General features: G+C 44.3%; 1 protein-coding gene across 1 annotated transcript in view; it reads left to right on the top strand.

Moving 5' to 3' along the window:
- BBS9 (Bardet-Biedl syndrome 9) overlaps positions 1 to 15,835 on the top strand; it is a 343,600-nt gene that overhangs the window by 13,134 nt on the left and 314,631 nt on the right. Inside the window, exons 4-5 of the mRNA XM_090287031.1 lie at positions 1,363 to 1,427; positions 7,118 to 7,231. Coding sequence (XP_090143157.1) covers positions 1,363 to 1,427; positions 7,118 to 7,231 — 179 coding nt within the window. The remainder of the gene's footprint in view (positions 1 to 1,362; positions 1,428 to 7,117; positions 7,232 to 15,835) is intronic.

Genomic DNA, 15,835 nt, shown 5'->3' with positions numbered 1-15,835 from the left:
GGAGAGGGTTACCATTAATGGGTGGATACTGTACTAATACTAAATAACTAGCACTGCCTCATTACTCTGTCTGTAAGATGTGATCTGTATTTAATGACAAGGACACGAGCTGCAGCTCAGACCTTAGGTCACACAGCCGGGATTCAGACCCAGGTCTGTCTGGCTTCACGCTTCACTATCTTTTCATGACGTGTTTTCCTGTGCATGACAGAAAAATTGTTTTGAGTGTTCAGAGCACATATAAAAATTGTTGAAGGCAATATTGATTACGGGATCATTGTGTATAATTGCATTTTCTGATAGTACAGTGAATGGGGAGTATTTATATATTCACGGTAACAATGTTCTGCAGGTTTTACCTAATATAATTCTTACTTTCTAAATGAGAGACTAACCTTCGGAAAGGCTGAGTGATGGCACAAATGTCAAGGTGCAGAGTCAGAATCCGCACCCAGGTCTTTAGATATCGGCGACAGTCCCTGTGGTTTAGAACAGTCTGTGGAACACAGGGCATACCCCGCAGGCCTGCGTGCAGGCGTGTCTGGAATTGAGAAGACTTGCCAACATTTAAGAACCAGGAGGAGCTCTTGCTCCCCAGTGTACGATGTCATGGGTTTACACACCATGAGATTTCACATAAAATCCCTGCATTCTTGCTTTTCTTGAAAAAAACAAACAAACAAAAATGGCAATCTGGCCACAAGCCCAGTCCTGAATAGTAGTGGCCTCAGTGCGTCTCATTGATACCCAGTCACCTGACTTTGAGGACTCGGGATTCCCAGACTCTACCGTCCCTGTCTCTCGAAACCACCCCAGAGGGGCTGGGCAGTGCAGGGGCCACAGCGGCCCAGCTGAAATCCTTTTAGCGCCTTTCCTAAGGTTTCCGAGCTGGGAGGGATCGGTGCCACCTAAAACCGTCCCTGTCATTTAACAACGGTTAACGTTCTGTGGCGCTTCGCACTTCCCACGGTGCTGCCCCACGATTTCATTTCATGCGGCTGAGGCCTCTTACCTTCCAGAAGGGGAGACAGGCTGGGAGAGATGAAGTGATGTGCCCACGGCCACAGGTTAATGGGCCAGAGAGCCAGGAGAGCACTCAGGGAGGGGCCTCCAGGGACTCTCCCGGGTTCCCTGTGCTCCCGCTCCGTCCGAAGGCAGCCCTTAGCCCAGCCCTGAGCCTCTGACACCGTCACGCTGGCTGTTGGTTGCTACCTTCTTTTTCAGCTTACAACGTTGTCTGGTGAACTGTTTAGTTTACTCATGGTGGACTGTGGTTATAATCTCTTTGAAAAATTATTGTATAATTTTTTGGTTATAGCTGAAACTAATATTTAACCTTTTAAAACTTCTCCCACTTTTCAGAGGCACTGAAATGCTCCACCTGGCCGTGCTGCATCCTAGGAAGCTTTGTGTCTACTCCGTCTCAGGTAAGAGGCATTTTTCTAATGTCGAATTTCTATTCAAAACTGGGCTTTTTATTTATTTTTATGTATTATATTTTAGAACATATTTTATTGACTATGCTATTACATTTGTCCCAATTTTCCCCCTTTGACCCCCTCTGCCCAGGACCCCCATTCCCTCCAGCAATCCCGGCCCCCTTCATGTCCATGGGTCATGCATGTAAGTTCTTTGGCTTCTCCATTTCCTTTACTACTCTTAATATTCTCCTGTCTATTCTGTACCTACCAATTTGTGCTTCTTAGTCCCTGCACCTTTCCCGTCATTCTTCCCCTTCCCCCTCCCAGCTGATAACCCTCCAAATGATCTCCATAGCTATGATTCTGTTTCTGTTCTGGTTGTTTGCTTAGTTTATTATTTTTTAAATTAAATTAAAAAAAATTTTTTTTCATGATGTGTCATCCTTTCATGTATTGTTGAATCCAGTCTGCTAATATTTTTTGATCACTTTTGTATTCTTTGGGGATATTGGTCTGATTTTCTTTTCTTGGGTTGTCCTTGTCTGGTTTTGGTATCAGAGTAATGTTGGCCTCGGACAATGAGTTTGGAAGTCTTCCTCTCTCTTGTATTTTCTTGGAAGACTTTGAGGATAGGTATTCATTCTTTAAATGTTTGGTGGAATTCACCTGTGAAGCTCTCTTGCTCCAAGCTTTAGTTTGTTGGGAGGTTTTTGATAACTGTTCAATTTTCTTACTAATAGTTGGTCTTTTCAGATTTTCTCTATCTTCATGATTCCGTCTTAGAAAGCTGCATGCTTGTAAGAATTTACTCCTTTCTTCTTGGTTGTTCAAAGTGTTGGTGTGTGAATTGTTCATGTGATCCTTTGTATTTCTCTAGTATCAGTTGTAATGTGTCCTCTTCCATTTCTAATTTTATTTGGAACCTCTCTCTTTTCTTGGCGAATCTAAGAAAAGATTAATCAGTTTTGTTAATCTTTTCAAAGAACCAGCTCTTAGATTCGTTGATCTCTTCTATTGTCGTTTTAATATGTATTTCATTTTTTTCTGCTCAGATTTTCGTTATTTTCTTCTTTCTGCTACTGTTGAGCTTCACTTGTTTTTCTTTTCCTAGTTCCTTGTAAAGTTAGGTTGAGATTTTTCCTGTTTCTTTCTTTTTTCTCTTATAAAAATTAATTAATTAATTTTGAGGGGGGCCCCGCTCTGTAACAATCTCCCCCTCTCAGACTTAGACCCTTTATAATCTTATAAAGGGCAAAGGGCGAAGGTCTCGTGCTCCTCTAGCTGCTTCAAGCTGGACATGGTCGTCGTCCTACCTACCCTTGGGTCCAGAAATCCCTAATAAGAGTGGGGGTGTGGAGGGGAGGGTGGCCTTCCCACATGGGGAAGGATCGTGCAGACTCCAGGTCAGGTGGCTGTCCCCGGACAATGGCGTGCTTGGTTGAACAGGCTGGCATCCTTGTTGCATTCAGTCACGTCGCAATGAAGTGGGCTTTTCTGTCTCTCCGTGGTTATAAGACTTCTCTCCAGCTAGTGTCCAGATGATTTCTCCACAATTAAGTTGTAATTCCAGATTGGTCCTGGGAGGAGGTTAGTGTAGCTTCCACGTACTCCTCCGCCATCTTGGATCTCTTTAAATTTATTTTTTTTAAAAAGATTTTATTTACTGTATTCACTTTTAGATAGAGGGGAAGGGAGGGAGAAAGAGACGGAGGGAAACATTGATGTGCGAGAGATACAGTGATCGGTTGCCTCTCGCACGCCCCCAACTGGGAACCTGGCCTGACACCCAGGCCTGTGCCCTGACGGGGAATCGAATGAAAGTTACCTTTGTCATTTCCTCTTCTGCTCTTTTTCCATCGGAGGCCCTGTGTCTAATAGTACCTCTCAAGGTCATTGCTACACATTCCCACTGGTTTCCAAAAGATGTTGCTCCCCCTGGTGGAGGAAAGATATTGAGTGCTCCAGAGTCAATGAAGAAGGCATGATAACAGCTCCTTTATTGCATGAATCTTGTTCTTTTGTTTTCCTCTCTAAACCCGTTGACTTCTAGGACTGTTTTATTTACTGTGTTACACAGACCACAGAACAGGAAGTCTTGCCCATGGTCACCCCTGAATACTTCTTAGAGAATCGGTCCCTTCTGGGGGCTCCGTGGTGGCGCTGAGAGGGCAGGAGAGGGAAGCATGCCAAAAACTAGGAATCAGGTGAGACGCTTGGCCTGCCCTGCTCCCACCTGACTGATGGCCCAGGAAGACAGAAGCCTTTGAGTTCCATTCAGGCATAGAGCGTAGGCTGGCGGTAAAATGTGCTTGTTTATGAAGAAAAGCCCACTGAGAGAAACTGGCCTGGGTAATCCTCCTTCAGATCGGTGTTGAAATGAAAGGGAATTATCATGAGAATGGCGAGTTTTGTCTCTCTCGTCCGCGTTGCATTTGTCCCCAGGCTTCGTGCTCTTCAGGATGAAGAGTTGCCCAGACTACATTTCCTCGCGCCCGCCTCCCTTCCCTTCTCTGTCTCTCGTTTCTCCCGCCTCTTAGAGGGCTCGCAGCCTGACGATCTGTATATTTTTCCTGGCTTGGCTTAAATTCAGAAGCAGGGAGGTTCATGTTTTTGTTCTTGAAAATGTTTTTTGAGGTTCCTGACCGAACTCTTACCCAGCTTTTACTGTAACGGGGGAAGCATAAACATTTTCCAGTTTGAGTAAAACCACCCGTGTCAGCAAACGCAAGTGTTGCTGAACTTGACATTCTTACCCCCACTGCCCCTCTCCACTTCTTTCCCGTCTTCTTTTATGTGCTCTGTGTGGCTGGAAAAGATGTGAAGCAAACCAGGGAGACCTCCTGCACACACCAGACACCCCTTAATCGTCAGCGGCGACTGTGCCGACTGTGTTTGGTGGGCGATGCGATGCCAACAGTGTCCTTAATCTGGGGAAACAGCGGGCCCCCGCCGACCTGAAGACAGGCCGCCTTATTGCACTCAGGTGGGGAGAGAGCGTCACGTGGCACCGCAGGTTCCTTGGGGACGGGCTTCAGCTTCTAAGTAAGTGGGTACAGATGTGCCAGCTGAAGCCACACTGATTATGTTGCCCTAAATGTGCTTTTCCAATTCTGTGTACTTCCCAACAGGCTCAGCATCTGACGTATTTATGAAATTTCCAGCTTTGCCACGAGAGGGCAGAACCATGTGGTTCCTTACTTTTGACAGACTTAGATAATCTAATTCGGGTATTTAACACAACGAACCTTTTAACTTACTCTGTGAAGGTTTTTAGTTCATTTAACGGCATTAGATTTCGCAACAGTTATTTAAAATGGCCCTAAAAACTGTTGTCAAGGTGACCTTTGATTTCCCACGGAATTAAAACCTTAGATCAGATTTTGTTTATATGAGGTCAAACAGCATAAATGTTCTAATATCCATTTACTTCCTAATTGATGAAACTGCCTATGTAGGCTGTAATTATAGGTATACACTTACTGTATACAGTCTGCATCTCCCAGGGCAAAACCTCTGTAAGTCATTTCAATCTGATGTCCTTGGTGCTTCTGTAGAAAGAAAAAGGGACCAGCTGTTCTAGCTTTTCAGATGCTGCCTTTATCGTGAGGTGGGTGCTGTGGCTCCATTGCCTTGGGGTCTCCGTAGTTACGCTGCTAAGGTTTAAAGTGCCACCACCTGAAATGTAAAAACTGACGGACGCATGCGCAGCGTTTTCAGAACCCAAGCCCTCGGGTCACGTCAGGCCCAGTGGGTTCTGTGCTGACCGCTCAGCCCTGCGTCGCCGACCTCTTGGGCAGCAGGTGTGTGTGAGTGCGTCCCTTCCTCAGAGGGCCTGGTCTGCTTTAGGGTGAAGAATGACGTTTGTCATTTCTGTAGGGACAAGCCAGATGTTCCGTGGGACTTCTTTTTCTTAGGTCAGTGCTGGCAGTTATTTGGTTAGTGACTTTTCCCCCCACCCCTGTGTGGCTAGTATGGGTGTAATGGCCCCTCAGTAATTCCCTTAACTGGTTTTACTGCCATTTCGACTCCAGAAAACTTTCATCTCCTGTCAGGGTTAGCTGGCAAATTTGAGTCCTTCTATTTTTTTATTCCATTGGCGTGCGAAGTCCATGATCATTTTCAGGAGCGTAGATCTGAGGAGAAGTGACTGTCCCGCAAGGAGTCCTCCCCGGTTAGCTTTTCTCTTTCAGCCCTCCTCTACCTTCCGAACGAGTAAGAAAGGCCGGGCTGGGACAGGGGGAGGTGGAAGCGACATATTCTTCAGGCCACCCTCCTCTGGGGACCTGTCATTGGCTCAGCGAGTTCCCTGACGGTTGTTCAGGCGCGGGACAACCAGGTACCAGGATGTGTAGTTCTGGATCTAAAGACCTGGCGTGGGTATTGTGTCCTTTACCAGCTGTGTCATTGGGGGGGAAATTTCCTAATTTTTTTACTCCTCACTCGAGGACATGCTTGTTGATTTTAGAGAGAGAGCAAAGGAGGGAGAGAGGGAGGAAGAGAAACATTGATGTGAGAGAGAAACGCTGATCGGTTGCCTCTCTTTTTGTGCCTTGTGCCCTGACTGGGATTGAACCTGCAGCCTTTTAGTTTACGAAATGATGCTCCAACCAACTAAGCCACATTGGCCAGGACTTAAATTTTTTTGAATGTAAGGTGCCTCGATTCTAAAATGGAAATAGAAACATTTCTATTCTTACAACCTCAGGGTATGTTGGTAAATCCTTCTGGACAAAACACAAATGCTCATGTATACATATATGTCTGTATATGTATACATGCATGCATCTCTATTTAGATTATTTTAATGATCTAATACTGTACAGTTTGGGGACTGTTTTATTTGCGTTATGATATTTTAACTTTTTCTTTAACTTCTGCATTTTTGAATGAATGACAAAGATGCATCTTCATGGAAAAAGCTGTGTTCTTAATCTTTTTCTTTTGAACACCTCTTTTAACCCTCATGTTCCCACCCAATCCCTGGGATATAGCTTCCACTGTAAGTACTCTAGAAAGCCTAAGAAGTGGAGAGTAAAATACGGGTAAATAATTTTTTCTTATTTGGAAAGAATTAGAAAGTGACTATAGCACATATGATGTGTTAAATGCAGACCAAGTATTCTTCCTTGTTTTCAAGGAGATTCTTCTTGGTAGACTTCAAATAAAACATCATTGTCCCATTTACTTGCTAAGGGAAGCTTTAGAAAAATCCCTCCACAAAATTAGACTATAATGCATTATTGCTTGAGTATTTTGAGAGTAGGGACAGAAAATTGAATTGCTTGCAAGCATGGGGAATTTTTTCCTTAGACACTTGGGGTCATATCTTTGCTCTATTAATTGCTTATACGTGCAAGGAACTTAATCTCATTTATTTAAGAACTGAAATTGTAGGGTTTTGTTGTTATTTAAATAATTGCACTTTACTCAGACATAATGAAAATAGGTAATAAAGTGTTACCCAGGGAAAGTATTTCATCTAGCTGTGTAATCTAGCTGGGACAGAATTGTTCTAACTGTGCTGGCGTTCTTTGTCTTCAGCATGCAAATTGTTCACAGTATGCAATGTTTTAGTGCTTTGTCGTTTTAAATTATACTGAAATCCAATTACTGGGAATTGGTGTGGAGAGTGAGAAGAAATTAATATTTTCTAGTGTAAAATACAAAGCAATAAAAGAGTTTCTTTTTCTCCATAGGAACCCTGGGTAATGTGGGGCATGGAAACCAATATCAGATCAAACTGATGTATGAACATAATCTTCAGAGAACAGCCTGCAACATGACCTACGGAGCATTCGGTGGTGTGAAAGGTAATTTGCTTTTATTCGTGAATGTGTCGTTGGAGGTACCAGATTGAGAATACGGCAGGTCCTCAAATAACTCATTCCTTCGTTGATGAGATGTCGTAGAAACTTACCTTTTGTTCCTGTCGGTTAGCCTCAGGGAAAATTGGTTCCGATACATGTTGTTCCGCTTACAGTTGAGGCAGCTCTCTGTGATAAGTGAGGACATATTCGGCCATATAAAAATAGATGATTATGCGGTAGGAATCTCAGAAAGAGTTAAACATATTTTACCAAAAGCTTTATGTTCAAATAGCCAAGCAAAATAATAAGAAGGAAAAACTTTAAACGTGAATGCATTCGATTTTCACATAACCAGCACTTTTATGTGGTCTACAGGGACATTTCTAAAACTGTTTTTTCTTCGTATTTTGTTTTTTATTCATGAGCTGATTGAAATTGAGCTTCTCTGTGGTGGAGCTGGGTTCCCACCTCCCGGTGGGAAAAGGGGTTGATTCCATTGATAGGGGGTCCCTGCTCTGCCCGCTCTGGGCCTGGCCAGGCTGCAGACCGCTCTCTCCGCTGCCCATCTCCGGGGCCATCCGCACAAGGGTTCCCAGACCCGGGGCCAGGAGGGACTGCAGTGCAGACCTGGTCCTGCTCCTCAAGCCATGCGCCCCCGGAGGAAGGGCGTCTTTTCTAAACATCACAAAGCCACCATCACTTTTACCAAGAGCCGGTTCAGTGCGGCGGGGCTCCTCTCACCTGGGGTAACTTTTCCTGATCAGCACGCCGGCTGCCTGCGGTGCGCAGGGGCTAGTCCCAAAGCTCCAGCGCCGGTTCTTTGCTGCGCGCTGGGGACGCTGGCGCTGCCGGTGCCGGGGGCTTTCACGTGGGCGCCAGCCCCTGGCACTCCCCAGCGCAGCGCGATCCCGCTGCTGGCGCTCACTGGAGGACCACGGGGACAAATACTTGCGAGACTTTGTGTCTGCGTGTGGCCCCTGCTGAGCGTGCAACGAGGGACTTTATAACACGTTTGCCCTTTTCTGGCTGCTGATTTTATGAGTGGAGGAGCCATTGTATTAAAAAGTAGCCTACCTCTGTTAGATGTGTCTTTAGTGACAGGACGAAGCGACTTTATTCCGGAAGTATCTTTCATTCCCGTGAATTCAGTGTTGTCTTATGTGGAGGTTAAGTGCAAGGAATGGGTGAACCTGAGCGCACCAGTTAGCCTTCGCGGGCGTTTGGTGGCGGGGGGGGGGGGGATGACGGGCAAGGAAGCCATGTGAGTAACGCGGTACGATACAAAATTGCTTAACCTGAGTACCAGGAATGTTTGGATTATTTGAGAAATATGGGCGCTGTCTAGGGTTAGGTGAAGAGAGGGCAGAAAGAGCCAAAATCTGATGAGAGGCTGACTTCTGTCAGGGAAGTGAAGCCTCCCAACCTCAGCTGTTAGAACTGATCGTCGCTCTTCTTTTAAAAAGTGTCTCGAGTGATTGGGAGACCTAGGCCTCCCTTGTTTAATTGACATTTTCAATTCTTTCTTCCCTACTAAAACCCCAAAAGGCAAATTGCTAAATTTTATATATCTGAAGTCCAGAAAATTAAGACATGAGAAAAAAATGCTTTGTCTAAATGAAAGTAAAGTTTTTCTCTCTGTCTCTTTTTTTTTTTTTTTTTTTGTAACATCAGGACAATTCTTTAGCTCCCATGTTAAACGTTATCTTTTATATATTGCACTGTACTTTTAATTTTATTGTCAGATCAAGTTAATAAAATAAGTTTTACATTAATTAAATAAAAATAAATTGTTCGATTTTGTGTGACATTTTTGCTGGCTTTAATAATGGACTCCCAAAGTAATAGAGTTGCTATTAGCTTCTAAAAGGACAGATAACTTTGTATTTATATGATACCTTCTCTTAGTTCTTAAATTATGCCTTACATTTCAAAAGTACCTTCAGAAGAAACAAGCGGATATTCTGACATGTTTTACTTTCCTGTGGTTGAGCAGAATATTACAGTTTGAAACAGAAATAGTTTTATTCTTAAAAGGGTGGTATGTAAATTAGATCTCAATAAAACTTAAAAAAACATATTAGCCATGGGATAAACCAAATGCTGGAGAGGTTATGGTAGTCTCTGTCCTGCATTGCTCGTGGTCATAGAAAACTATACAACGTTCTTATAAGGCAGGTTGGCTATTAAGAGCCATGAAAACGTTCTTGGGTGTTGAAATGTGATGTATGTTAGGAAATGATCCAAAATATGGAACAGTCATATCAAGTTGCCATATATTTCTTCCCTCTTTCCATCCTCCCTTCTTTCCTTCTGTATCTACATATGTGTATTTATTTATAATATAGAAAAATCGGAAGTGATAAAAATACGTACTAGAGGAGACTGACTAAGTTTTGATTCATGGATGCGTAATAAGTAAGTTACTTTGAAGCTATTAAGATTAAGTTTTGTTTGTTTGAATGGACATATTTGAACAGAATCTCTGGCTGCCTTTCTGATTATTTCATTAGGATAGACTGTAGGAGAGGAGTTATTCAGTCCAAAGGTTATAAAATATTTCTTCTCAACTCGAAAGCTCCCCACCTTCAAATGCAATATAAATTGTAAAAAGTACAGAATATAGGAAGAAGAAAATAAAAGCCACCCCAAGATATACCTGTGCCAAAAGAAATCCCGTTTTCTTAGCCCATCTCTGGTGTTTGTCTAACGTGTATCTTTCTAGGTGTGAACAGATCAATCTCTTAACGTGAAAATTCCCCTATGCTTGATGTGAGTTTTGAAAAGGACACTAAAAAAAAAAAAAAATCCTTGCCTTTCACCTCCCGTGGTATTTATGATGCCTTCGTGTGGAATTAGTAAGTTGGGTAACTATGTTAGTAGTCCTCAAGAAAAGAATTAAGCAAAAAAGAAAGCCTGGCCCTATTTTAAATGAATGGAAGGCAGTGGAGTTTTGGGTACGTGCAGTAGAATGAGCTACCACTAGATGGCAGTCCTCCACAACCTTGGGCCTTAGTTGGTACTGCTTTTGAGTCAAGTACGGTAAGAAATCAAACATGGAGGAATTTCGATCCTAATACTTAGCCTTTTACTAAAAATAAATGCACCTTATTCAACTTGCAAAAAAGTAACAGAGTGGTTTTTTTAAAAAAATTATAATAGGTACTGTCTCTAAATATAATGTAAAAATGCATTCTAGGTATGCTTTTTAAATTTTATGTTATTAGCATTCTTTTTAATAAGAGAAAGTTTATTTAGAAAGTCACAGAGGCAGAAGAAGTGAGGCAGCGGGACTGCGTAGGCTCAGGGAACAAGTTACAGAGGCAAAAGTAGGGCCCTTGGCGCTTAGGGGAGAGAGAGGCAAAGGTAATGCACCCAGAGGGCAGCAAGGGGGAGGATTTGTATTTGAATCATAATGGGATCGTGATAAAAATACAGGTTCAGCCCTGACATGCGTGGCTCAGTTGCTTGAGCTTCCCCCTGCTCTGGCTGCGGTTGGATTCCAGCAAGTCAGGGCACCTGCCTGGGTTGTGGGCCGGCCTCTGTTCAGCGTGCGTGCGAGAGACAGCTGAGCCATGTTTCTCTCTCCCATTGGTGTTTTTCTACCTCCCTTCCCTCCTGTCTAAAAATAAGTCAATGAAGTCTTTTAAAATGCCGGTTCTGATTCTGTCAGCCTGGAATTGCACCTGAGAGTCTGAATTTCTGACCATGTCCCAGGTGATGTCAGGTTTCAGATTCTAGGCTGCTGCCACCCTGCCTTTTGTCAGCCGGGTGCTGGTCACATACCTGGGAGGGCCCCAGGTGCTTTTCAGGTGCAGTAACTTATCCGAGATGATACACTTAGTGAGTGGTAGCAGAGGGATCCTGAGCCAGGCTCTGCCTCCAGAAGCCTGTGCTGTTAACCATACTAAACTGCTTCCCTTTCTGGGCTGGGAGTAAACTTACCTTCTTCCTAATCCAGAAAAAAAACTTTCCTATTAGAAAAGGGTGTGCTTAGGTTTGGCCACAGTCAGTGCCTAATTTTGATTCTTCGGAGATTATGGAAAACATGTGGAATAACTTCTGGGTCAGATGTTTTCTTTTTCAATGTCGTTTTATTTATTTTTTGGTTGGTGCTTTGCCTTATAAGAATAGTACTGTCCTCCAACAACCAGAGAGGTTTTATATGTGGGAGGGTAATTTAGGATTTGAAACTAGCAAAAGAATAATTAACTTCTTAAGTAAACTTTCTTTTTGTTTGCTTGTCTGTAAAGAAAATCTTTGGAAAGCACTTTTTATACATTTGCAGTGACTCAGAGGTACACTCATCTGGTGCCGTGAGGTTTGGTGTTACGTTAAGCCATGTGCAATGTTTATTCATGAGAAAGAAGTGATAAAGAAATAGGAACTCCAGTTTTAGGGACTAGCTGGAGAATATTTGCCTAATATCTTCCATTATTCAGGCTACCACCTACCACCGCAGAATTTAAATTACAGCGTTTTCCATGTACAGTTTAGAGGGAAATAACTAAAATGCCTGTATTAATGGCTGTCCTCGCGCCTACGCTGTTCGGAATCTTCTTCTCCATGCTCCTCCAATACGCCTTTAAGGACTGCAGCGAGGGTGTCTTCATTCACACCAGATCCGATGGCAAGCTCTACAACCTGGCCCGTCTACGAGCCAAGACCAAAGTCAAAGAGGTGCTCATCCGTGAGATGCTCTTCGCCGACGACGCAGCTTTGACATCACACTCCGAAGAGGGACTCCAGCAGCTAGTCACTTGCCTTTCCCACGCATGCAAGGAGTTCGGACTAGCCATCAGCCTGACGAAGACGAATGTTATGGCTCAAGGCACGGGGACTCCCCCATGCATCACCATCGACGGATACACCCTGGAGGTTGTCAATGACTTCACTTACCTCGGGTCCACCATCTCGAGCTCTCTGTCAGTCGACTTGGAGGTCAACCGGAGAATCGCCAGGGCAGCCACAGTTATGGCCAGACTGAACCGGCGAGCGTGGAACAATTCCAGCCTCACTGAGAAAACCAGACTGCGCATCTACCAAGCCTGCGTACTCAGCACTCTCCTCTATGGCAGCGAGACGTGGACCACCTACGCAAGGCACGAAAGGAAACTCAACAGCTTCCACATGAGGTGCCTGCGACGCGTCCTGCATGTCGCCTGGCAGGATAAGGTCCCCAACACCGAGGTGCTGAAGCGAGCCAATATGAGCAGTTTGCATGCAGTTCTTAGCGAGAGACGCCTCAGGTGGCTCGGCCATGTCAAAAGAATGGATGCAGGCCGTATCCCCAAAGACCTCCTCTACGGCGAGCTAGCAGAAGGCAAGAGGATGACAGGGCGCCCAAAACTGCGGTTCAAAGACATCTGCAAAAAGGACATGACACAATGCTCCATCAATCTCAACACATGGGAAGTTCAAGCAGACGACCGCCTAGCCTGGAGGCTCGCGGTCAGGCAAGGTAGTCACGTGCAGAGGCTGCGCGCAACGAGGAGGCGGTCCAGAAAAGATCGAGGCGGAAGCAGCGTCAGCAGCAGCAACAACAGCCATCTGCCTTCACCTGTAACAAGTGCGGCAGGGATTGTCACTCCCGAGTCGGACTGCACAGCCATTCTCGGCGGTGCAGATAGACTCTCAAGAAGCTACGCCATCGTCTCTCGAGACGGACGGCTGCCGCCGCCGACGACTGGTTTTTTTTTATTACAGAGGGAGTTGAGGGTGATACCTTGAAGTTAAAAATGATTGTAGTTTCTTTGATTTAGATCTAAGCCACCTTTTTCTTTAAAGGGACTTGTGACTCTGGGTATCTATAAAAATATTAGTTTATCCTTGCTTCTTATGCTATTGACAGATTAATGCTTGTAAATTTGATGAGTGGCAGAGCACAGGCAATCAAATTACAGTTTGGAAATATACTAAGTCAATTTTGAAAAGGTGATTTCTTCGTAGATTATGGAAAACATGTTGTATAACTTCTGGGCCAGATGTTTTAAACTGTGTTAGTAAAATGGATGGTTTGTTAATTTGAACTCTACTTGTTTTTGAAAAAAGGAACAAACAATAGGTCCGCCGGCTTTTTCTCTGGTTTTGTTTCCCTGTGCCATGGCAGTTTCCGGTGCTTGGGACGGACATGGCGCTTGACCTGGGTCATACGCTTGCCGTGATAAAGCAGCGCAGCGTTTGGAAAAGGGGGGTTTGCTGCTGACCGACAGAGAGCCTGTGGTGGGGTGAAGAAAGAATGTTTCCGTTTTCAGGTCAACAACTGCACATGCCTAACCTGGGAAAAGAAGCCACTTCCTGTAGTCTCCTGTCATGTGTCCTGCTGCTGTCGAGATGTTTGAGCTAGAAGGTCCTTTGCTCAGGATCTGACTTTGAGACCTGGTCATTAGTTACATCCTCAGTTACCCCACATTTGCCTTGTAAGGACTGTGATGGGTTGATGAACCTTACAACGTATAGGAATCCTTCCAGTGTGCGACAGGGAACTGATGGTATTTCTGATCTGTTGGAGATGTACGGGGGTTCTCAGGGACTGAAGCAAGTCTGGTGTCGGTCCTCCTTTGCATCATCCCCTCCGCCCCCCGTCTGTCTGTCCTTTCATCCATCCGTCCATCTGTCCATCCCGTGTGCATTTACTGAGAGTCCTCTAAGTGCCCAGGCACTGTACTAGTTTCTTGGAGTGAAAAGATGAATAAAAGACAGTTGATGTTCTCAAGAAGCTTACAGCCTGGCTGGGGGCAATAAAGACTAAGAACCAAGTAAACCCCGATAGAGATGGGGCTTCCGAAGTCACGCTGGAGCCCTGAGGCCAGAGCAGCTCCCTTAGGCTGAGTAAGCGTGTGTGAGTGAGTGTGAGTGTGAGTGAGGAGGGGTGGGTGAGTGTGCCGTTACCGTTTTCATTCCCGCTCTTTATTTTTTTATCCACTTTAATCTGGAGGTTACTAGTTCTAGTTCCTTATGAATGAGCAGTTTTATGGCCTTTAGTATAAAGCTTTCAGGGCCCATAGGACGGGCCATTCAGGTTTCTTCTGGGATAGTTTGTTCCTCTTGGGAAGTTTACGTTTCAGACTTGGGAGCACTTTAAAAATTTTACTTGGCTTTAAAAACTTTGGTATTCTCAAGCTACTTAACTGATTTTTTACTTAGAGTTTCAAGCCCCTAGTAAGGCAAAATTGTCCCCTGAACCCCCAGCTGATCTGTCATGGAGAAGGACGCAGTGTGCTGTCGATAGATACGGTGACCATATGGTGGACAGTGACCGATTTAAGGGTGGGGATGGGAAGAGAAACTACCCCAAGAGGTATAAATTAGCAGCGAAAAAAGGAAAGACAGGAGAAGGGCAGGGAAGGGAGTTCCAGGAGGTAGAAAAGGAGTCAGGAGGGTCAGGGGTCAAGCAGCCCGAGTATTTATTGAGAGGAAAACACTGGGTTTTGTCATCTGGAGGTCAATGTTGATTGTGAGGAAGAGCAGTTTTAATAGAAGGATAGGAATGTCAGTCCAGGTGCCCAAAGTGAGGACTCCACGGGGAAGACATCAAAACCCAAAGGAAAGCTGGAGGGGCGCAGGTTCCATGGGGAGGGCGCAGCCTTTGGTGACCCGGGGCGACAGACATCTTGATCTGACCAGCAAAACGCCTCCCGTGGTATTTTTGAAAAGATGAATTTGAATATGTTTTTATTTGAAAAATTATGCTGTTTGGGTTATGAAAGGCCAGCTTTGTTCCTTAAGATTTTATTTCTTATCACATAATTTGTGCTTTATGGTCATGCTGAATTGCCTTCTTTTCATGATGAATTTGTGGTTTATGAAAAAAGGCTTTTAGCCCTGGCTGCTGTGGCTCAGTGGATTGAGTGCCGGCCTGCAAACCAAAGGGTCCCTGGTTCGATTCCCAGTCAGGGCACATGCCTGGGTTGCGGGCCAGGTCCCCAGTTGTTGGCGTGTGAGAGGCAACCACACATTGATGTTCCTCTCCCTCTCTTTCTCCCTTCCTTCCCCTCTCTCTAAAAATAAAATCTAAAAAAAAAAAGGCTTTTAAATACTTCATTAGAGATTATTACCATCATATGGTTCTTTCTTCAGTTTTTACCCGTCTCCAACATTTTTTGCTTTCCTCTAAGTTATTTATTTAATCCATCTATCTTTTTTTAATAAGATTTTATTTTTTTATTATTAGAAATGGGAAGGGAAGGAGAAAGAGAGGAAGAGAAACACTGATGTGCAAGAGAAACATCTGATTGGCTGCCTCCCACACTCCCCCAACGGGGACATGGCCTGCAACCCAGGCACATGTCCCGACCTGGAATCGAACAGGCGACCTTTCAGTTTACAAGACTGTGCACAACCCACTGAGCCACACCAGCCAGGGCTCCATCTATCTGTATATTATCTATCTGCCTATCACCTATAATTTTACTGTGGTAAGAACAAGTAACATGAGATCTACTCTCTCAACAAATTTTAAAATTATAATATACTATAGTTACCTATAGGCAGCTCTAATTTTTAAAATTAGTTTTCTTGATCATAAATTTCTGTTTTACATGGGGATATTTATTTTTTGAGCTTACCTGGTAGCAGCCAACTCAAGACTTAGAGGACAATTACCATGAA

The sequence above is a fragment of the Furipterus horrens genome, unplaced genomic scaffold (genome assembly GCF_987537825.1).
Source record: "Furipterus horrens unplaced genomic scaffold, mFurHor1.1.pri manual_scaffold_9, whole genome shotgun sequence".
NCBI lineage: Eukaryota > Metazoa > Chordata > Mammalia > Chiroptera > Furipteridae > Furipterus > Furipterus horrens.
This window is presented reverse-complemented; position numbering and strand designations above follow the sequence as displayed.